The sequence below is a fragment of the Astyanax mexicanus genome, chromosome 22 (assembly GCF_023375975.1).
Source record: "Astyanax mexicanus isolate ESR-SI-001 chromosome 22, AstMex3_surface, whole genome shotgun sequence".
Taxonomy (NCBI): Eukaryota; Metazoa; Chordata; class Actinopteri; order Characiformes; family Acestrorhamphidae; genus Astyanax; species Astyanax mexicanus.
This window is the reverse complement of record NC_064429.1, coordinates 10,932,323-10,956,704: the sequence shown is the minus strand read 5'-3', so window position 1 is coordinate 10,956,704 and position 24,382 is coordinate 10,932,323. Positions and strand designations below refer to the sequence as shown.

The 24,382-nt window shown below is 40.4% G+C and overlaps 1 protein-coding gene across 3 annotated transcripts; it reads right to left on the bottom strand.

Annotated features, from left to right (window-relative positions):
- Positions 1-152: 152 nt before the first annotated feature.
- golga3 (golgin A3) lies at positions 153-24,279 on the bottom strand. Of its 3 annotated transcripts, none has more exons than XM_049470252.1 (24): positions 24,205-24,279; positions 22,499-22,770; positions 19,942-20,136; positions 17,876-17,988; positions 16,046-16,725; positions 15,555-15,666; positions 14,251-14,557; positions 13,336-13,538; positions 12,181-12,318; positions 11,468-11,629; positions 10,546-10,914; positions 10,356-10,433; positions 9,089-9,352; positions 8,360-8,454; positions 7,938-8,154; positions 7,205-7,348; positions 6,877-7,074; positions 5,778-5,894; positions 5,549-5,688; positions 5,075-5,207; positions 4,748-4,870; positions 4,412-4,576; positions 4,161-4,315; positions 153-3,735 (listed from the first exon to the last, which is right to left on the bottom strand). In XM_049470252.1, the coding sequence occupies exons 2-24, from the start codon at positions 22,641-22,643 to the stop codon at positions 3,561-3,563; spliced, it is 4,428 nt and encodes a 1,475-aa protein (XP_049326209.1). In that variant the 5' UTR covers positions 22,644-22,770; positions 24,205-24,279; the 3' UTR covers positions 153-3,560. The 3 variants fall into 3 exon arrangements, with proteins under 3 accessions (XP_049326209.1, XP_022531469.2, XP_049326210.1); XM_022675748.2 differs by having other exon boundaries at positions 22,499-22,756; positions 24,205-24,268; XM_049470253.1 differs by lacking the exon at positions 24,205-24,279 and having other exon boundaries at positions 20,050-20,136; positions 22,499-22,767.
- Between the last annotated feature and the right edge of the window lie 103 nt (positions 24,280-24,382).

The window sequence follows — 24,382 nt, the reverse complement described above, 5'->3', positions numbered from 1 at the left end:
TCAAATATCTCACTTTCAACATTTGATATGTGAGCTACATTCTATTGTGAACAAAATACAGCTATATAAAAATATAGAAGTATATATAATACAGATTTGACTACTGAATATGAAAATATAATTCAGAAAAAAGGAGTCTCATTTTGCTGTAATGATGTTTTATGCTTTTATGTTTGCTTTAAAATGCAAGAAAAAAAGAGTTTTTAACAGCAGACCAGAGGCGATACATACAGAATGTTATAACCGGTATTTTTTTTTTTACACTCGCTGGTTAGCAAACATGCTAACTGCCATACAAACAGTAACAGTATTGAGCAGGTGCAGGATAACTGCTTCTTAAACATGACCGAAGAGGGGGAAAATAAACAGAATAAACCCAGAAACAGTAACAAAATGAGCGTTTTAGTCCCTTTGCTGAGAATAGTGGAATCCACATTATTGTACAGGAGGGCCAGTGCACAGTTTAAGAGGTTTTTGCGCAATTTAACACAACTGATGCCATTCATTAAGGCCTAATAATGAAGTTAATGAGCTTAATGAGCTAAAATACAGTGGTATGGCTGTTTAGGGCTGAATATGGATTGAGTTGAGTAGAAATATGAATAAGTATTATCCCTTTAAATGGTTTCAAATTAAAGCTCATTAATCACAGCCATAAAATATTATTTAACCTTATTAATCAAACACTTCAGCATTTTTCAATGTAGCCTTGATGTGCTGTATTTTAAGCACACAGCTGATTAGCACAATTATCTAATAGACACATTAATTTGACGCATCTGTCCATTGAGTTCTATTGTAAATGTATTTAGAGTCAGATATTCTCTGTTATTTTCTATTAAAACACACTGAAATTCCCCTTTAAATTAGCTTATTCTAAACACATGATAACCTCAAGCTCGGGCCTAAATGGATAAACAGTAAAACAGTCAGTTTCTGAGGGAAATCTGTGTATTGCTTTAAAAACAAATACATTAAATCAAGCTTTCTGAACACAACCGGTCGTGTGTTAAGGCTGCGAACGATTAAAACCAGTCTGTAGAAAGTGTCCGTCCAAGATCAACCCCAAAAAACATTACAAAAAAAACAAGAAATTAAAGCAGGCTTCGTCAGAATCTCATTCCAAAGATTAGCAACAATATTTTACATCTTTCCCATTCGCGCTCAGTTCATCTCTCGCCTCGCCAAATTGTGCAACGTCATTCGACACAGTTTTTATATATTATAAATATATTACACTGAACCGCAACAAGCTATTATACACACTTTCCCCACACACACTCTTTACACAATGACCGATAAACTCATTCAGACAGTTCAAACAGCGAAACAGATCAACCGCACATGCTAACGTTGCTAACTGTGTGTGAACAGAAGCCAGCAGCCTCTACTTAAAAGCATTTACTATGCTAATCTGTGGCTATTCGTGGCTTTTATTCACCGTTATTATTAGCATTAGCATCATCCACTGATATAATATATATATATATATTTATATATTTAACAGTATTGAAAGTAGTTCCTATATGAGCAAACATATAGGCAGAGCCCTAAAGCAAGTCAGTATTTGACAGATTTTGTTAGCGTCCCTCATCAAACAGAACCCGACTTCGGGTTTTAGTGAGCGAAGAAAATCAAAATGAACAACATTAACGCTAACATTAAAACACCTCAGGCTTTTTCCTTCAGTTCCAACTTGTACAGTTTTCCCTGCCTAATTATTATGTCCTTTCAGAGACATGTTTGACGCTTCTGTGGTTCTTTAGTACATTGGAGCAACGTAGCGAAAAGGCTTAAAAATGCTTAAACATGCTAGATTAGCATGATGCTAACTGCAGTGTTTGTTGTGAAGGTGTTCAGAAATATTTAACAGATTTGCTTACGTTTTTCATAAAATTAAGTGTTTAAGTGATTAAACTCAGTGTTTATGTAGAACATAAACTGTAAATACAGACGCAATTTAGCTTAGCTGTTAGCTTTAAGTACTTCAGATTTTCTTATTAGCTACATTAGCCTCGTAGCTCAACTGTAAAAACAAACAAACGTAGAAGTAGCTAAAAACCTAAGTGATATGTAGGTAATCTTGAAACTTGATTTTGTGGTTTCTGAAACTTAAAGACTATATAATTCCATCAATAAACTCTGACTAAATTGTGTTAGCATATAGCTAATAATAATAGCACATTAGCATTAGCATTAGCTTGAAGCTTTAACTGTGTTCATACTTTAGTCCATAGTATATATAACGGTGAATTAGAGATTACTGAACACCTCCTAAACAACTAATAATGGTTGCGTTTTCCAACAAAATATTTAAATTTAATAATTGAGATTTTAAAAAGACATTTCTAGAAACCAAAAAAACGTTAGCTAAATACTTTCAAGTTTAACTGGTTCAAAAATCGTTTTTTCTGGTGAATCAAGCCAAAATATCCCACTTTTTACATCTCAGGTCAGCATTGTTATCAATTAACAGTTAATAACTATGCATGTAGAATCATCTCCACAGGTAGAAGTAGTACAGTACCGTGTGTGGGACTGATTTAACGAGACACTAATAGATAGTAGTGATAATGAACTGTGTAATAATACTGCTTTTTACTATTTTACTAATGTTGATGTCTGGAATCGTAACATTTCCAAACAGGAAATGTGAATAATTCTGGATATTCAAGTTCAAATAAAATGAAGCTTAACTGCTCAAATCTTATATTCCTTCTAGACTAAGCTTCCTAGCTTAGCCTCATTAGCCTCACAGCTCCAGTATAAATCTAAAGAAGCTAACTTCAGGCACCAAATCACGTCTGTTTTGACTATATTTGAAGTAAGTCACCTGAATAAGTAAACTGATTATGGTTCAGAAACAGCAGAGTGGATAACGTAGCTAAACCACAGGCACTGCGGAACGGAGAAACAGCCAGGGGAGTGTATGTGCACTAAATTAATTAAGAACTCTACAGTAGAGGTTGCTAACTTAAATATTCTGTCAAAGCAAGATTTAGATAACAAAAAAGTATAATCTTGATCTGATGAAAGGGAGGAAACTGGCTAAATTTGCTATCTGGCCAAACTATCACTATAACTATTGATCATACTAGAGTTAAAATGACAACACAGATGGTGAAACTGGTGCAAATGATCATTTTTGGTGAGCTCTGAATAACTCAGCTCTCATTACGTGAGAGAACAAGACCCTACGCCATTCCCCCACCAGAGCTCTGGCATATACACTGGAAGCAATAAATAAAATTAACAACAGAAAACAACAGAAAGACAACAACAGAAAATACGCATTAATAAAGCTGTGGTACAGAAACACCATAGGTCACCCAAATGTTTTTTTTTTCTCAATACAGGAATGAAAACAAAATATCGGTGTCTGAAAAGATATTTTAAAGAAAAAAAAAAAAAACTAAGGATTTTAAAAGTGTGCGGTTTGATAAAAGCCATTTCTTCCCAGAGGCAGACAGACAGGCAGACAGACAGACAGACAGGCGGAGGTTTAGGGGGATCATTCGCTGCTGTGTGATATTATTATTATTATTATTCGCTTTCGTTTTTTATGAAGCCTGTTCCGTCTCTCTGGGCGTCCCGGACTCCTCCTGCTCTTTGGACAGTCGTCTGGGACTGTTTTCACTGATGCCCAGTTTGTTTAGCTCCTCCTCGGCGCTGGTCCACGACGCCACATTGACGGTGTGCTCCTCCATCTGCTTCTGAAGACTGTCCATCTCCTGCCTGCAAACAGTGAGGAAAACAAACGTGTAATTTTTCTGACAGACTGTAATACACTACAGGAAGTGTAGGGGGCGCTCTATAATGCTCTATAATGTTTATATGATCCACAACACGCTCATTCTGACAGACTGTAATACACTACAGGAAGCATAGGGGAAGCCTATGATGCTCTATAATATTCATATGATCCACACGCTCATTCTGACAGACTGTAATACACTACAGAAAGTGTAAGGGGGCGCTCTATAATGCTCTATAAATGTTCATATGATCCACAACACGCTCATTCTGATGGACTGTAATACACTACAGGAAGTGTAGGGGAGCTCTATAACGCTCTATAATGTTCATATGATCCACAACACGCTCATTCCGACAGACTGTAATACACTACAGGAAGCGTAGGGGTGATAATTAAGTCTTACTTCAGTTGTCGTAAGCAGTTATGCAGGTTATTTAGCGGCTCTTTGTTGACGGAGGCTGAAGGCTTTAGCAGCTCGTCCAATAAGGATGCAGGAACAGGACAGTCGGGAATTTTCACCGGGGTCACTGGGGTCGAGTCTCCTTTTGCATCCATTCGCTAATGGGGGGAAAAAAAGTTGTCACACTTTAGTGCACACAATTTTGCACACTTACACACTTCTGCACACCCATACACACTTGCCCACACACTGACCTTCCTGTTGCGAGTGTGTTTGAGATCCTGTTTGAGTTGTGTGTTCTGCTGCAGTAGCGTCTTCATGCTGTTCCTCAGCTCAGACACTTTCGCCTGCAGGACAAACTTATCCTTCTTGGTGCCGTTCAGCTCCTCCTGCACCAGCTCCAGCTCCACACGCACTCGCTGTGTACACACACACACACACACACACACACACACACAAAGTTAGTACTGTAAGCACTATGCTCCTCAGCATCCACCGGGAAATTAATTTAGATTAATTTATAGGCAGATGGAGGTCAAATCAATTTGCTTATCTCTGCTGTGTGTGTTTGAGTGTGCTTCTCCGCTGACCTGCAGTGTGTCCTGCACGCTGTCCAGCTCTCTATGGCTGCTCTGCTCTGCGAGCTCCAGCTGGTGGCGCTGAGCCTCAATCTCACGCTGCTTCTGTTCAACCTCCCATTTTAGGTCCTCCACCTGCATGGAAAACAACACACAGAACGTGTCAGTTCATAGGTACACTTTCACAAACCGGCCACCTACAGATAGAGTTCTGCTGCCCATGTGTTCCTGTGCAGCCTATTTACCCCCATCAGCCCTCCAATTAATAGGGCTGAGTATTGAAATTCAATACCAAAAAAGGAACCAATCAAAACGTCTTGGTCTGATGGAGAGGTGTACCTCCTGGTTGGTGAGCGGCTGTTTGTTGAGCTCGTCGTCCAGCTGTTTCTGGAGGATCTGCAGCTGAGCGTGAGCCTCCGCCAGCTCCGCCTGGAACCGGGACACTTCCTGAGAGCGCTGGGCGTCCTGAGCTCTGAGGAACCGCGGGAGGAAAACAGAGAATAAACATCATATAGAAATTATTACAATCAAACCTGTACATCACCATGAGAAGCAAACTCAATTTCAACTGGTTCAAGATTGAAGAAAAAAAAACATTTAAAAAATGGTATAATGTGGGGGTGTACCATATGGCTCTAAAATAATATCATGATATTATAAAGTATGTGATAATGATATAAATATATATATATATTTAATTAATAAAAATTTAAATTATGTTTAGTATTATTATAACAATTAATATAACAGTTTCAACAATCATATTCCTGTGTCTATGAGTTTTTTTAAATCAACACTCCAGTGTGAACGTACTCCAGTGTTTGGGCCTGGTCCTGCAGGGTCTTCAGCAGGTCCTCTTTGGCCTGCAGGTCCTTCCTCAGCTCACTGAGCTCCAGAACCGCCGCCCGGTAATGCCTGCGGTTATGACCCGCCTCCAGCTTAGCCTCCGCCACCTGCAACACACACACACGTGTCACTTATAGTGTAAACCTTGTTATATATCGATTATAGACACATGGTCAAGAAAACAGGGCAGCTCTACCTGCTCAGTGAGATCTTTGACTTTAATCTTCTCCTTCTCCAGAGCCGTCTGCAGCGTCTGCACCAGCTGCCTCATCTGCTGATCCTCCTCCTCCTTTCTCTTCAACACAGCCTGGACCTGGAACACACAGCACACTCACACTTTAATAATAATAATAATAATAATAATAATACTGCTGCACATAAAACTCTTCCTCATCCTCCATTGTCTGCAGTAACTAGTAAAAGAAACTATTCAGAAAAAACGAGTTGATCAGGAAAAGCACCGTGTCTACATCAACTCGTGAATTAGTATTCATGGCCCCGCCCACCTTGGCTCGGGACCGCCCACAGACAGAGCTGCAGCCGGGCGGCGGCGCCGTCTTGTCAGATAGGAGATAACTAACAGCGCTAAGAACAGCATGCAGTTCATTCCTGTGTTATTTGTGCAAATAACACACCAGTGTTTATATACTTTACCCAGTAATTCAGAGCTAAGAAACAAATGGTTAGAATTAGTCTATGGAGGAAAAACACCACCAGCCAAGTACAATTGAGATAGGTAGGTGTATGTTTACAACAGTTAAAAGTAAAGTAAAGTTCACCCTTTTCTGGACCTGTATTATTAAAGACTATAGTTTACAAAAATCTCCGGTGGATTTGGTGTTTTACAGAGAATCTAAGACTAGGTCAGTGGCTGAACTGCACTTAGCAGGGTTTTATTACACATGTTGTAAAGTAACATATAACATTGAAAAGACTGTTATAAGTGTAAAAATGTCTTTATTTTAAAATGTTTCTTGTCTCCAGGTGTCGCAGTGCTGGTAGCCAATCAGAGGCGATATGTTTGCATGTATTCATAAACAAGAGCCGAAATCCTATCGCTTCTTCCCCCCACTCCTCCACTGGACTAAAGCAGTGTTATACCGGATCACCGGTGTCTCTAGCATACTAGAGACACAACTAGACATTTCATAATGAATGAAGTAACAATGGAATGACAACTTTGAGAAGAGGTCATGAGAAATATGGCAAAAGTATCTGTATTTTTTACACTCAAAGAACTTTAACTTAGTATAAATTATAAATTAGAATGAAGTATAAATTCTTCACGTCCTGACCTGCAGGTTGAGCTGGACCAGGTCCGCCTCTCTCCTGGCCAGAGCCGTCTCCAGGACGTTGGCGTGCTCTCGCAGTGCACTGTGGGACTTCCCCAGTCCGGCCAACTTCCCCTTCTCATGCTCCAGCTCCAGCGCTAGCTTCTTATTAGCATCCTCCAGCCGACGGATCCGCTTCTTAAAGCAGCGCGACTCCTGGAGCTGTGGAGGCAGAGAGAGGACAGACGGGTCAGACTGAGTCTTACAATCAGAATACAGTGTGATAGAGTCTCAGTCTAACTGCATAAACAGACAGACAGGTGGTAGCTAATTAGCTAGATTTGCTAACGACCTCATCCTCCAGTTCCAGCACTTTCTCCTGGTACTCCTCCAGTTCAGCGCTGGTCAGGCTGATGACCTCCTGCAGCTCTTTCTCCAGCAGAGTTTTACTGTGGAGCACCGCCTTCAGCTCCGCCTGCAGAGACTCCACCTTCTCCTGAGGAAACACAAAAAACACACAATACATTTACAATTTAATCTAATGTATGATAATATATATATACTATCAATACAAATTTAACAGTGTGTGGAGCTAAAGTTCTATAGCATGAATAGGATGTATAGGAGTATATAAACTGCAGTAGGATGAATAGGAGGGTATATAAACTGCTGTAGGCTGAATGGGAGGATATATAAACTGCTGTAGGATGAATAGAAGGGTATATAAACTGCAGTAGGATGAATAAGGGGGTATATAAACTGTGTTAAGCTGAACGGGGGGGTATATAAACTGCTGTAGGCTGAATGGGTGGGTATATAAACTGCAGTACGATGAATGAGAGGATATATAAACTGCAGTAGGATGAATGAGAGGATATATAAACTGCAGTAGGATGAATGAGAGGATATATAAACTGCAGTAGGATGAATGAGAGGATATATAAACTGCAGTAGGATGAATGAGAGGATATATAAACTGCAGTACGATGAATGAGAGGATATATAAACTGCTGTACTCTATGCTAACTGGTCTGGTGTAGATATGTTCTGCATTATTTCTTCCAACATTTACTCAAGTTATTTACCTGCAGAGCCTGATTGTTGCCGCCCGCTTCCACCTGCGCTCTAAGCTTGACTAGCTCCGCCTCCGTCGTTTCCTTCTCGGTTAGCGCCTCCTGCAGGCGGCGGCTGAGGATACCCACTGCGTTCTCGTACGCCTTGTGCTTGGCCTTCATCTCTTTCTGAGCACTCGTCAAATCCGTCCCCAGCCTCTTCATCCTCACTTTCTGCTCAGAGATCGCCCTGTAGGAGAGGAGGAAAGATGTTATAAAAAATTAGCTACAACCAGCTAACAAATATATGCCATAAATAATGATCTTTTATGCTAAATTGAGCACACTTGATAATATTTAATACTTACACAATCAGCACTTCTAATCTAGAAAAGAAAAGCTTAACTCCACTGATTATTAGAAAAATGATAGAATCTCTGGGTCATGTGACTTACGACTTGGCTTCCTGCTGCATCTGCTCCAGCTTCTTCTTTAACGCCTCATTCTCATTGGTTACAGAGCTCAGCTGACTCTGGTCAAACTGGAGAGACTGGAGGAGGAAAATATATATACATTTTTTGGTAAAATCCTAAAAGGGACAAAAATATATGATCTACACACATAAAAAAATATGTTGATATATGATCAGATATTAAAAACACATGCTAAGTATAAGCTCTGGCATCTCTTGAGAGCAGAATTTCAAGAACCAGTATGTTCTTCTTTAAATTCTTTGTTACAGCGAGAAAATCTGTTCATTTTTAACCTCCGATTCTGCACACTGCCACCAGTCGCATTTCCACACACCAGGTTGCCAGGTATGGAACACAATAGCAGGTAAAACAGTTGGCATCTTCCTATAAAGCCATATGAGCACAGGAGTAAACAACCAAAAAATATTGACCATTTGTTTTATAGATGAAGACAGCTTTGAGCCCAGAAGGACTACAAGACAAGTAAACTAGATGTTATCACAACAACTATTAGGGATTTTAGGACTGCTTTTAAGAAGTTAAGTTTTTTTTTACTGCATTAACATTATGTATTATTTGGCATACCAATCTTATGACACGAAATTGACTCAATGTAGCAATGTTTGTGTAGGATCAGTATCCACAACCTGGCAACCCATGTGAGCTTCACCTCTGGTGAAGGGGGGTCTGGTAGCTTTTAAGTTTACACACCTGAAGCTGTGTTTCCAGCGAGTCCCTCTCAGTCTGGATGCTCTGCAGATGCTGCTCCAGGCTGCTGATCTGCTGCTGTACTCTCTGCACCTCCTGCTGGAGGCGCTGTTGCTCCTGCTCTCCACTGGTCTTCTCTCCCTGCAGCTTCAGCACCTCCTCCTTCAGCTCCTTCACCTCCGACGCCAGACGCTTCTTAGACGCCTTCAGCTCTGAGATCAGCTGCTCTTTAGAGCTGGCGTCCCGCCTGTACGCCTCCACCATCACCTGCAGGGTGCGGCAGAGAGATAAACATAACAACTCGAGTCAGTGACTTTGTGAAGTTGAGTTACGAAGGCATGTGTTGATGGTGGGATGTCGACTAGCTGGTGACTGAAGTCGAATTTTATGACTCAACTCGGACACTGTGACTCAACTTGGACATGAACTTAAATAAGAGGCAACTCAAAATGAGATGCACTCAACTGATTGATGACTCGACTTCTTAAACCGTCTTAAAATACTTTCGACCTGATTTGAAAACAAGCTTAAATAACAGCTAACTCGGCAACTTAACATATTCTTGTGTAAACAGACTTGAATAATTTCACCTTTCGCCTTTTTTGACGTGCAACTCGACTTGGGACAGGCCTATATGAATTGCAGCTCGACACTTATGTATGATTGGAGACTAGATTTAAATAACTCATGACACTCCTAAATGACTGACAACTCAAACGTGCGACTCGACCCACTGAGTTAAATAAGTCATATAAGCTTATACGACTTGCGACTCGACTCGATGATGCAACTCTGGCCGGCAACTAAACTCGAATACATTCTTAAATGATTATAGGCTGTAGGGGAAAAATATGGAAAATATAGAGAAGTTTTGAGAACATTGCATGATGGGAATCGTAGTACATTTTATGTTGTTTTCTTGGCAGCTATAGCCAATGCCATGTGACTGTGTGTGTTTGTGTATTTTAGCGCTGTTTAAATACAATTTAGCCAAAAAGGTTTCAATACTGGAATACTGAGAGCTCAGACTAAGACTTGTGCTTATGTTGAGTGAAAACTTTTGCAACAACTTGTGACTTAGAGCATTTTTAATTTAAAGACTTGACTTGGGACTTAATTCATACTTTGTGACTTAACTTAAACTTGAGTTGGACTGTACTTTATCAACTTGTAACTCAACTTAGACATAATAACTCATCTCAGTATGAGTTTTATTACTGGAATAGTGTTGAGTGGTGCTTCTGCAGTACTGTGGTTTTGAGTTTTATACCTTCTGCTGAGTGAACTGCTCCTTCAGTTTCTGAGCGTGTTTCTTTAGGGAGACGTTCTCCTGCTGTAAAGACTCAATCTGGAACAAAAAAAGTCAAAATGAGAAATGATGATAATTGGACAGTTAATGAGTGAATCGGCATCCAATCAAAAGGTCACTTTCATTTCTGAAACCAATCAAAGCGTCTCACCTGTGTGGTCTTCACCTGCACCTCCTGCCGGAGCTGGTCCAGCGTATCTGCGGCCGCCAGCACGTCCTCCCCGAGCCGCTCCGCCCCGTCGTCCAGCTGGCTCTTCTCGGCCCGCGCCGCCTGCAGCGCCACCTCCAGGACGATCTTCTCATTGCGCAGGAAGTGCAGCTCGTCCTCCCGCACGGTCGAGTCGGTCTGCAGCTCCTGCAGCTGCGTCTCCAGCTCGGCGTATCGAGCCTCCAGCAGCTGCAGCGCCTGGTCCTTCCCCTGCAGACTCTCCTGAGCTGCCGTCAGCTGCTTCATCAGCTCCACGTGCTCCCGCTGAAACGACGCCAGCTGGGCATCCTTCTGAGATAGCGCCAATTTCACCTGCGTGGAGGAAGAGGAACGGGTACAACAAATCCTGATAAAATGAATCAAATTTAATACACACTGATTAAACCCTAAACCACATTCTTTCCATTAATAGCTGACAAGTAATAAAACATACCTGCTTAAAATGTTTATAATTTGTATAAATGCTTTAATTTTGGTCATTTCTTCCTCTGCAGCGCCTTCGATGGTTCAACTGTGCTACAGGTGAGGATGATGTTTCCTGCCCCACCTCTAAACCCATACATCACCAATCCCTATCAATATTAAAATGTTAAGAAGATCTGATAGGCCAAATGTGCACTTTTTAAAAATATTTTTTATATTTTACACACTTTACACACTAATGAGGTTAGTATAATATAAGACTTGTATGAACACACGTTTAAATAATGCATTATTATAATTATAGCTTTCAAAATTACCTAAATTATTGAGATATATATATATATATATTTTTTTTTTTTGGTTTTGTTTTGTGTGTGTGTGTGTGTGTGTGTGTGTGTGTGTGTGTGTGTGTGTGTGTGTGTGTGTGTGTGTGTGGATATACCTGGTCCAGCTCTCTCTCCAGCTCCGTGGCCTGATTGGCCATTTTCAGCAGCTGCTCTCTCTCCTCCTCGAACTCCTCCAGCTTGTGCTGCAGATCTTCCTCCACCATGGTCTTCGCGTCGTGGATCTGCTGGATGGCGGCTTCCTGAGTCATCATGTCCGTCTGGGAGGAGAGGGGTCAAACCATATTTACCAATAAGCACTATGAGTTTAGTTTAAGTTAGGGTTATGCATTTAAAACTAATTGAGATGCAACCCTCTTAAGATCTTTATATATTATAATAAAAAACACGGGTTGTATAACAGTCAGAAAGGTCCGGTCTTAATTTCTTAGAAATGTCGTAAATAAAGAAGAAGTGTGATAACTTTTCTTTAACAACACCATCCATTGTATTTTATTTGTCCATTTGCTGGTGATGTCATTGGTCCTGCAATGTTTAATATTGCTATATATATATATATCATCGGGAAAAAAAATTGCAATGGAAATTTTTTACAATATCGTGCAGCACTGTGCTGTTCTATAAATAAATACTGATTAGCATCACAGCAACCTCAGAGGAAAGCGCTGAATCCCCAGCTCTGCTTACGGCTTACACCACTTTTGCTGGTTTATAGCTGTGTGTTGGTGGGTCTGTGGTTGCACTCTGCATTACGATGCTTTATTAAGCTACTACAGCAGGCACAGGTGGGGTGTGAGGGAATCAGACGGACCTCTATGCTCTGCAGCTGGACGGCGATTCTCTCCTTCTCTTTAATGGAGCGATGTTTCGTCTCTGAGAGCTGGTGAGACAGACTGACGTTCTCCATCTTCAGATTCTCCAACACGCCAAACTGAGTCATCTGACCCGCCTGGAGCCACAAAACAAACACAACACAGACAAAACACAGCAATTAGTGCAGGTAAACAGCCTCTATACACTGAGCACATGGAGTTAAAGCAGCTCCAGCAGTGATGCAGCAGATTACTAGAGCCAGTTAACCGTTTTTCACTGAGATATGTGTTGACTATAGGGATTTTTATTTATTTAATAAAAAAATTTATTCTTTACATTATTAGAAATAAAATGAATTTTACTATATTTACAAAATCAGGTCAGGGTCTGATTCTGCTACAGACAGAGGTGTCAAAAAATTAAGTACATCTATTTTATTATCTTACTCAAGTAGAAATTATGGTTATCTATACTTTACTGGAGTAAAGCACCCCTTACATTTGAAAAATACTCATACTTATTACTCATATTTCAAAAATGTATAAAAGTTACTGTCTTATACTAGTCTTTTAAATTATTATTATTTATTTACTTTTTTTTTTAGATTAGCCAAAACTCAAATTTTAACTGTTTTTTTTTTACTAATAACCTGAAATTGAACTCAAAACTAACATGCTGTGACACACTTTTAAGCAGCTTAAAATAAAATAATTTATTTAATTCGTTCAGTGAACTGAATTTCATAACTCTAACCCCAAACTGATCCAGAACTGCCTGCAGTTTAATAATCTGCTCACCTCAACACTAAACACTGCAGCTGGTCTGCACACACACTCCACACACAGCAAGACCTGATCTGCAGGTTCAGGTTAAATTATATTAAACCTATTAGAGGAAATATAAATGAGCATTATCTTATGAGATGTTCCTGTGCTGCTGCAGGATGAAGATAACATGCTCTGATAGTCCTTAGGACAGAAAAAAAAGTACCGCTAATTACTAATACTTAACTCCAAAATCTTCTAATTTAATGTAATTTAAGCTTTATTATGTAATCAGATTCTATCAGAGCAGGTTATAATATAAGGAAGTGATTTAGAAGCTCTATTGTTGGATGGCTCTTAGCACACATGACCCCTGTGGGCCTCCGTACCTGTATGTTGGCCATCTGAGTCTGCAGACGGACTCGGGCCTCCTGGGCGATGGCGAGCTGCTGCTGGTACCAGCTGCGCAGCTGCTGCAGGGACTGCACCTCCGCCTGCGACGTCTGCAGCCGGCTCTGGAGGGCGCTGCGCTCCGACTGGACCTGCTGCAGCTGCGCCTGTAGACCCGTCATCTGCTGGCGCAACTCTCCCACTAACAAACACACACACACAGACACACACAAACGTATGGTACATTTAGTTAAAGGAAACTGCATAAATATTCAGGGATGCTAATTGGTTAGGCAATGATTTCCATTACTAGTTAGCAACATTAGCGCCATAGCATCAATGTATATAAAAAAAATAAACGTCTTATGAAATAATTTATATACAGCTCTGGAAAAAAATAAGAGTCCACTTCTGAATCAGTTTCTCTGATTTTACTATTTATAGGTTTATGTTTTAGTAAAATGAACATTGTTGTTTTATTCTATAAACTACAGACAACATTTCTCCCAAATTCCAAATAAAAATATTCTCATTTAGAGCATTTATTTACAGAAAATGAAATATGGCTGAAATTACAAAAAAAGATTTAAGCTCAGAAATCAATATTTGGTGGAATAATCCTGGTTGGTTTTTAATCACAGTTTTTTCATGCATCTTGGCATCATGTTCTCCTCCACCAGTCTTACACACTGCTTTTGGATAACTTTATGCTGCTTTACTCCTGGTGTAAAAATTCAAGCAGTTCAGCTTGGTGGTTTGATGGCTTGTGATCATCCATCTTCCTCTTGATTATATTCCAGAGGTTTTTAATTTGGTAAAATCAAAGAAACTCACATTTTAAATGGTCTTTTATTTTTTTGTGGAGCTTTTTGTATATGTTGTCGTGTTTAAACACTGTGTTAACTCTCTCTCACCTGTGTTGTCTTTGGAGGTGATGCTCTGCTGCATGTCCTCCACTCTTCCCATCAGCCTCTGATACTGCTGCTCTGCGACCTGCAGGTCGTTACCCAGCGAGGACAGGCTGGCGTTCTTGTCCTCCAGCTGGGTCTGCAGGTCGGTCATGGCGCGCTCCAGTGTGGAGCAGTCGGTGCGTAGCGTGGACACCTCGGCCGCCAGAGCGCCCTGCCGCTCCACGCTGTGCCGCGTCTCCTCAGACTGAGCCTGCAGCTGAGCGCTAACCGTCGCTAACTGAGCCTGCAGCTCCGTCTTCTCCTTTAGAGCCTGCAGGGGGCAGCGCACAGACATTCAGCATCCAGTGTGAATTATTCACTAATAATTCACTATGATTTATTCACTATCCATTATTTTTAAACATTTAGTAAACGTTACACAGAACCTACTATAAATTATTAACTACTATATTTATTAATTATCCAGTATCCACTATGAATTACTCAATATCCACAATGAATTATTCAGTATCCAGAGTGAATTATTCACCTTCTACAACAAATCACTCAGTATCCACTATGATATTTAGTTATACAGAACCTACTATAAATTATTCATTACTATGAATTATTAATTATCCAGTATCCACTATGAATTATTCAATATCCACAATGACTATTCAGTGTACACTATGAATTATTCAGCGCCCGAAATGAATTAATCTTTATCAACTATGAATTTTTAGCGTCCACCATGAATTATTCAGTATCCACTATTAACTAATTAGTACACACTGTGACTTACATAGTATGATCAATTAATTATTCAGTATCCATTAGGAATTATTCAGAGTCTACTATAAATTATTAAGTACCACTAAGATTTATTCAGCAACCACTATGAATTATTTAGTAACTACTATGAACTATTGAGTACACAATATAATACACTTAGTATGAAGAATTAATAAGCCAGTATCCACTATAAATTATCCAGAATCTACTTTTATTAGTAGTGTCAATAGATAAAAAAATGTAATCCGATTAATCACAACAAAATTCTGTGATTAACTGCGATTAATCGCGTTTGTTTTTCTTCAGATGCAAATTTTTATAGTGGATATTTAAATGTAAATGATCATTCAGTATCTATTATGAATTATCCAGGACCTACCTTTAATCAATCAGTATCTACTGTGAATTATTCAGTACCTACTCAAATCTATTTGGTATCAACTATAAAAAGTGATGTATTCTTAATTTAAGTGCTGTTTTTATGAGATAAGCAGTGAACGTGAGTAAGTTTGAACAGGTCAGGGTTGATGTACCTGAGTAGCTTCTGAGGAGAGAGACTCCAGCTGCCCCTCCAGCCTCATTTTATCCTTCAGAACCTGCAGCATCTCATCATGGGTCCCCATTACCGAGCTCCCGTACGACACACTACACACCAACACACCAACACACAGGAAGAACACACTCAGCTCAGACACAGTGTCTAATACAGTTTTTGTAATTTATATATATTTTCCACCTCAATTACCCAAATGTGGTCAATCAACCAGGACATGCCCGTGAACAAGTAATGTAAAAGCAAGAGTTGCACTAAATACATACTGCATTTGTTTTTGTTTTTTTGGTACGTTATTTAGTCTTGGTAAAACACTGTTGTTTACAAAACAGAAAAACTTTACAGATTTTTTTTTTGTTTCTATTAAATGTTAAAAAATGTGGTGCAAAAACATGGTTTTTCAGATATTTGAGGGCGCAGCTGATGTATCCTTTGATTATTTTGCACAACACACACACACACACTGTGTACCTGCTGGAGAAGCTGTCCCTGCGGCTCCGTGACTCCGCCCCGTCCCTCTCCTGCTCCAGCTCCATCAGCTGCTGCTGCTCCTCACTGGCTGCCTGCAGGACGTCCCGCAGTGCGGGAAACTGTCCCATCGCCTCCGCCGCCACCTCCCGACCCTCCACCGTGTACGGCGCTGTGACCCGGCCTGCCGCCGAGGCGAGCGCGGCGTACGGAGCAGAGGCGCTGCTGTAGGAGGAACTGTCGCTCTCGTTCCCGTCCAGCTCCGACGCATTGTCCCGTAACGTCCTGCTGGACTCTAGCAGGGCATCGGGTTCGGAGGTCACGCTGATCTCCGAGACTGTGGAAACGGAGCTGATCCCGGACTGCACCGAGCCGAAGGAGGTGTCGGCGGAGACGGAGACGCCGGGGCTGGCCGTCTCCGAGGCCCTGCCGTCCTGCTCCGCCGTCCTGTAGTCCGCCAGAGAGTGGATCTTGTTGGAGCGGGACGAGCGGGACTTCTTTTCTTTGACGGGAGGGATTCCCCCCAGGCTGCCCAGCTTGGGTCCGCGGGGGACGCTGGTGCGCAGGAAGGAGTACTCGGTGGTCATCGCGACGGTGCTGGCCCTCGGGAGAGCCTCCGGATGCAGCATGAGCTCTGGGTCCAGAGTGCTGAAGGGGCGGGACTTCGGGACTGAGCGATGAGACTAAAAAAAAGAGAGAGAGAGATAGAAATATATGTAAATCTAAAGTTTAATTTAGCTATTTTATTATAAAGAATATCAAGCAGCTCCTGCAACCTTCCATCCTGCAGCTTTTATATTAAACACAGAGCAAAAATAACCTCCTTAAACTACAGTTATAATGTAAGAAATAAACTGAAATATATAAACTCAAATATACCATCCTAGTTCATTAACTGGCTTGTAGCAGCCAGCTAGCTTAGCTTGTATTCCACCCTGTAAGTAGCTAAACTATTAATTTGTGGGTTTTAAGCTAGCTTAATTAGCTAGCTAACTCATTAGCTGGAGTGTTTTTTTTTGGCTGACCTGACTTGGAATAAACTTGCTCATTCCCAGTTCATTATTTTTAAGCACATGGATTTTTTTTGAGTAGCTGGTTTATTAGTAGGTTCATTTTACTTTTTATAACAGTCAATCAAAGTCATTAACTAACCCGTTTTTTACTCGCTGCCTAATATACTGGCTCCTGCAACGGCCAGTGGAACCAAATCATCAGATCAAATCATGTTTAGTTTAATTTTCGGTGGTTTTAATGTTGTGGCTATTACGTTTGTTTGCTTGTTACTTTGCTACCTGTTTTGCAATTAGTTAATAAGTTTCCCAAACATTTGGTGCATCATTTTTCTGGAGCGTTCCCTGTATTATCAGGATAATAATAATATTAACTGTACGCTAGGATATTAAAACAGCTGTGTTTAATGTAATATGATGATTTCATGTGATGCTACTGAAGAGTGTAGCTTCTGATCGATCACAGTTCGGGGTTTTGTTAAATATTCAGAGCTTTTCAGTGTAAATCAGAGCACAGACAGGCCGGGGGAGGAACGCCTGCCTGAACAGCTACTCACAAACACAAAAGCCAGGCTGACAGACGCCAATCAGTGACTCACAGAATGGTTCTGTCGGCGTCTTAAAGGAACAGAACGCATGAAACGATAATGATAATGGATATAAATGGATTATAAATAAAGATATTTTACAGTATCAGGTCTGCTCCACTTTTTAATAAAAAAAAAAAAAGTGTGAGTAATGAACTTCAGACACTATAAACCTGAAGTGAGACAGAAGCTCTGCTGCTGTTAAAAGCCTGAGTGAAGCTTCAGCTCTGACTCACCCTCTCCTTGTGTCTCTGGACGCGGTACTGCTTCAGCTGCTCCTCCAGACGCCGCCGTGCCTCCAAACGGATCTTCTCCTCGTTCTCCATCTCCAGAGACGGCTCGTGCACCGCTAAGAGAAACACACACACACACAAACAGAGAAACACACACACACACTCTCAAACCCAGCACTACAGCTTTACACATCCAGCACACACAAAAACCGAGACTTCGCCAATCAAGCCCAGAGCAGGATGCTGCCACTGTTCAATCAGGACAGCAGAGACTCCTCCCCCTCACAGAGGGCGTGTCTGATGAAGCCTCGGCTCCGGTTAACATTAACTTTATTTTTTACATGCAGGGGGCGGTCCAGATCCGACGTTAGCGGTGCACAAGTCCCACGTCACGTGATTAACAGGTTAGCCACCAAACTCTTTACAAAACCATTCAGCCAATCAACAGCCAGAATCAGTTAGTCGGGATTAGTGCAGCCATATGCCAAACTTCAGCCCAACGTCTGTCCACTCCATAGAGACAATATCATAGAATTATATTATTATAGAATTATCTGAACAGTCAGAAATTAAACAAAGAAAAAAAAGAGTTTAAAAGATTTTAAAAGGAGAAATCTGAGAAAAAATCCAATTATCGCGATTGATAACTCATCTCAGATCCAGTCAATCAGACAGAACATGTTTGGTATCTGTTGTTTGAGCAGATATTTAGCTTTATTCCACACAGTCTGAGAAGAGTGTGTGATCATTTAGTGATCATGTGATGTTCTACATTAGCCTCGCAGCTCCAGTGATTAAAATAAATAATCACAAAACATGTCTAGTCTGATTGACTAAACTTTAGGTTTTAGATCTAAAATTTTTGATTTTCGTCCCCCAAATAAAACAAATCACACACACACAAATCCACCCTTAACCAAACAGACGCTCGTCTAGCCAACGGAATTACAGTAAAGGACGGCCGTAACAGCCAATCAGCAATCAGCATCGCTCCTGCTAGAACCGCTAAACCTCGGTGGGTCCGAAGTTCAGACCAACCAACCAGAGTTCTAGAGGAGGGGAGATCAGCCTACCACTCAAATTCAGGATTAAAGCGATAGGTGTGCGAAAATAAAATGTCAAACCAAATGTAGACAATCAGACGGGACAATGTTTGGTGTCTAAGTTTAGCTTGTTTTGCTGGTTTTAAACTGGAGCTACGAGCTAACAATGTAGTTAAAGGAGAACTGGGGGGTTAATTTGACTTTGGGTTTAGTAAAACATGATAAGGGTACTACCATTTTTTTGAATATCTCACCTTTGTTCTCCCGCAGCTTTCTGAGCTTTGTAAGGCTTTAGAATGGATGATACGGGCATATTTTGGCCCTGCAGATGAATCGCTTTTAACAGAATTTAGAGAGCCCTGACAATTAAAACAAGGCATTAATAACGTAATTAATTTATAAAAGTGCACAAGAAGCTTATTAAAAACACTGTAAAAAATCTTGCTGAGTGTATGGTGGAGCTACTTTGTGCCTTGACAGCGGTGTAAAAAGTGATTTATCTGCAAGGGCAAATATGCCCCATATCATCCACTCTAGAGCATGTTTGGAGAAACTGCAAAAAAAATCCTGGCTCTCGGAAATCTGTGGGAGAGTTAGTACTCTTGATCATGTTTTACTACAGTAAAAAAGTCAATTTTACACTGGAGTTCTCCTTTAATGTAGCTAACAAGCAAAGGAAGCTTATGTACAGCAATTAGCAGGATGCTAATTTACACTTGAAATCATCATGTTTTCAGTAAATTCTTATTTATAACAGACTTGCTCATGTGTTATTTTCTCATTTTGTGCATAATTTGATGATATGATGAACTTATCTAGCTAGCTGTTAGCCTGTTAGCTCCAAAGTAAAGGCATAAACTTCAGACACCAAACAGGTCTAGGCTAATTGACGTCACATTGTGGTAAAAGGGGAGGGGCTCTGTGTAAAACCTTCAAAACAAGCAAGGTGGGGGTCGGTGGGGTGTTGAGGGCGGTACAGGCGGGTCAGGGCGGGGTTGGTGGGGTTACTCAGTGTCGTGTGCTTACACAATTCCGTCTCCTGCATTGGAATACTTAGTCTGAGCGACTGCAATGCGTCGCTCTTGTGAGCAGAGCCGTCTGGCTTCTCTAGGCTGAGAGGGAAAGAGGCCACACCTGGATGGGGCCGGGCGGGAGGGTCCCCTGCGGCTCCCGGAGGCTCCGCCGCCTCGCCATTCTCCAGCAGCTCCGACCGGACGTGACCTGCGGCAGAAATACAGACACGCGGTTAATGATGCTGTAAAATGCATGGTGGTGGTGAATAAGGTGTTGGTGTGTGTTGTGCCGGTATGAGTGGTTCAGATACAGCAATGCTGCTGCAGTTCTTAAACGCTTTTATCCTCTAGTCCTTCATCACTGCCCACAGGACACTATCTACAGTGGGTGAACTATACTCAGGGCAGCAGTGACTGAGATTTTAAAAGGGTAACTAAACGTCCTGATTTTAGCTTAAATTTAAAAAATGAAAAAAAAGTGCTGCAGAGCTTTAAGCTTCTCTACTCTGATAGCAATCAATGGTCAGCAGTTAAATGGTCAGCATTTTAACCCTGTGATCAATGTGTTTGTATACTAATGAGAGGCCCAAAAGTTCAAAAACTAAATGTTCATCCACAGACAGAGTTAGCCCAATACAAATGCGGTCAATGAGCCTGAAGATAGAAACAGTAAACAAAACAAAAGCAGTCCAGAAACAGAAAAATGGGGTAAACCTAAAATAAAAAGTAGTAAAGAATGCTGAGGGACTGTTAGCACAAAGCATGTAGTCCAGGGCCTCAAAATAGGGCCTCGGATGGAGTTTAATGTAAAATATAGTCCAGTAACCTAGCTATGGAGTAGACCAGGAGCTTGAATTAGTCCAGAAAACCAAAGACAGAGTTAGTACAAAGTAACCTTGGTCCAGTTGTTAGCCTACAAAAAAATACAATGCAATAACCAAAAGGACTAAAAGCCCAGTAGCCTGAAAATGCAGTTAGACTAAAAATAAATGTAGTTCACTAATCCAGACTGTGTTAGTCTAGGACAAATATTGTCCAGTAGCTCAAAAATAGAGCTAATCCAAAAAATATGCAATAAAATTGTTCCAAAAAGCAGAAAATACATTAATATTGTGAATATAGAGGGAAATTCAGATAAATCTCTACTCTACAGATTAACTACTAAACTACACAGTCTGATCCGAACCCTCTTCATCTCACTGCAGTGATTCTCCTGAAAGCCCATGTGTAATAACAGTTGTGTAACAGTGAGCAGCTGTGAAAACACTGAGCGTGCGCTTACTGAGCTGATTCCACCCAGGCTAAACCAGAGCTGAATCAATAACACCATGATTATTAACCTTAATACAGTTATTACTATTGTAATGGTGTAATAATGGTGAATCTTCCTAACAGGAAGTGTTTGTGTCTAATGTTAAAGCAGAGATTCAGCAGTTCTGAACCTAAATGACTCTATAGACTCTGTAGTTCTGGAGAAACCAGTCCCACCGCCTGATCAGGAAAAAGTGACGGGACGGGGGAAGCAGGGGGTCACGACTGAGCGGAAGAACAGACCCGGCGCTTCAGCCTGAGCTGATTTTTACTGCTGACTGTTCAAAAAAGAATTACTCAGAGTCCACTCTGAATTATTCAGTATTAATTCTAAATTATTTAACACCTATTACAAGTAATGCAAGAGTATCCCTCAGGATCTGATATTTATCTTTAAGAATCCACTATAAATTGTTTAGGGTCCACCATGTTTCCTTAAGCATTTGCTGCAAATTAATCAGTAGTTACTTTAAAATATTTCCTTCACGACATGCCATGACTCTTTAAGAATCTGCACTCTATCCTTCAGTATCCACTATGAATTATTAAGTATCTGTTATGAATCCTTCAACATCTGCTACAAAATATTCAATAAGCATTATAAAGCTATCAGTGTCCGCTATGAATCCTTCAGTACCCGGCATAAATCCTTAATGACCGCCCTTTTATTCATCCTATTGTATTCTATTCATGTTTTTTTTGCATGAATCCTTTAGAATCTGTTCCGTATTCACTATGAATTGCTCAGTATGTTCTCTGAATCATTCAACATCTGCCATGAACTCCACTATGAGTATCCACTATGAATCCTATAGGATCCACCATTAATCCTGAAGATTTTTCAATACATCCAATATATTTAATATTACTATAAAGATTTCAGAATGAAGTATGAATCCCTCAGTATCCGCTATGAATCATCCATTATCTGTTCAGTGTATGCTCTGAATCTTTCAGTATCCACTGTGAATGCTTCACCATGTATGCTCCATGAATTCAGCGCCAATATAAAATATGAATTCGGCAGCATGAGTCATATTTAATACCCACAATAAATTATACAGTATGTACCATGAATCTTTAAAGATCCACTAGTTATCATTCAGCATCCACTGTGAATTATTCAGAATCCACTACAAATCCTTCAACATCCACTGTGAATCAATCAGCACTGACAACAAACTATTTAGCATCCATATTGATTTAGTCAATTATTCTCTACTATCTACATATTTAATTTTAAAATATATGAATCTTACCATTGGGAATTTTGTCAGAGGCCGGCGAGTTTTCCGGTTCTCCAGGTTTGTGTGAACCTACATCGTTTGGGGTGGGGTCTTCAGTGGGCGGGGCAGGCTGAGAGGAAATGTCAGTCAATACAGCTCCTTCGTTTCCATCCTCCATCTTCTAATGACTTTATTAGACGCCACACCGGCATCCATGCACAGAGGTGAGGAGTCTTTAGAGCTGAGGCGTCTCACCGCATCGCCACGGAGCTCTAGATCTGCAGAATGTATCTGACAGACGAAACCTGGAGTGAAATGGATGTAATAACACATTTATAAGAACATACCTACACATTAGGTTCTTTTATTTCAGTTCAAAATGTGAAAATCGTACATTAAACAGATGTATTAAACACAGAGTGATCCATTTTAAGTGTTTATTTCTTTTATTGTTTGGTAAAAACCTAAAAATCAGTTTCTCAGAAAATTAGAATTTTATAAAAGACCAATTGATACTTTTGGCAGTGTGGGCAGTCCCGCAAATCCTGCTGGAAAATGAAATCTGCATCTCCATAAAAGTTATCAGCAGAGGGAAGCATGAAGTGCTGTAAGATTTTGTGGGAAAACAAAACTGCACTGACTTTAGACTTGATAATAAAACACAGCGGATCAACACCAGCAGATGACAGACTCTCCAGTAAATTTTACATTTCATTTGTAAATCAAGGGATCAGAGTCTGGAGGAAGAGTGGAGAGACACACAGTCCAAACTGCTCAAGGTCTAGTGTGAAGTTTCCACCAATCAGTGATCAAGTCTAAAGTCTTGATTTTGTTTTCCCACAAACTCGTAAAGCACTTCATGCTTCCCTCTGCTGATTACTTTTATGGAGATGTGGATTTCATTTTCCAGCAGGACTTGGCACACTGTCAAAAGTACCAATTAGTCTTATATCATATTCTAATTTTCTGAGATACTGATTTTTGGGTTTTAATTGGCTCTAATCCATAATCAACAACAATAAAAGAAATAAACGCTTAAAATAGATCACTCTGTGTTTAATACATCTATATAATATATGAGTTTCACATTTTGAACTGAATTACTGATATAAAGTAACTTTTTAATAATATTTTTTTTTTTGACATGCACTAGTACTACAGCAGATCCTGAGGACAAAAATACTTGTAAATATTAAGCAAAGAAAAGATGTCAGTCACTTTTCAGATTAGTAAAACACTGCATGTGATCAAATTAACAATCAAATATAATATAAGTGTTCAGGTCTTGCAGACAAAACAAAAAAACAACACGAGTTTCGGAACTAATCAGTTCCACCTTAAGAGCCATTCTAAAACTGCTGCAGAGTTTAAGGTGGAACGGGGAGTTCCAAACCAAAGCTGGCGAATATGAAGCTAACCTGATTTTATTAATAATAAACATTTTCGAGTTGACACTAAACAACCCGAAGATGCTGTAATCAGTTAAATACGCAAACCCAAGGCGATTTAAACCGGTTACACATTAAAGCGCAGTTAGTATCAGAGTGTGAATCCGACCTTTAATAAAGCGGAGCACTCAGTTAGCATTAGCCACATTAGCTTCCCCGCCCTAAATCCCCGCAAAAACACCTCGACACTGCACCACCGCACTGTACCCGAGATACAGCCCTCTATAAACCCAATAAACCACCTGAATTAAAGCAGATAAAGCAGAAAAATCAACGCGTTAAAGCTCAAACCTGCCGGACTGCGATGCTGCAGCTACGTGGCTGTTTAGATTCCGGGACTCGAACAGACCGGCCGGAAACTGCGGCCCCGAACAGCAGCGCTACAAACGTTCCTACCTGAGATACACCTTTATTAATGTTTACATTGCAAATTTAATATTAAAGCCTATATTAAATATATACTATAACA

Coding starts and splice junctions, on each gene's coding strand:
- golga3 (XM_049470252.1), bottom strand. CDS start 22,643: ATGGAGGATGGAAACGAAGGAGCTGTATTGACTGACATTTCCTCTCAG. Junction 12,319..13,335: donor CTCAGATGGCCAACATACAG/GTACGGAGGCCC, acceptor TTGTGGCTCCAG/GCGGGTCAGATGACTCAGTT. Junction 5,689..5,777: donor TCAAAGATCTCACTGAGCAG/GTAGAGCTGCCC, acceptor TGTGTGTTGCAG/GTGGCGGAGGCTAAGCTGGA.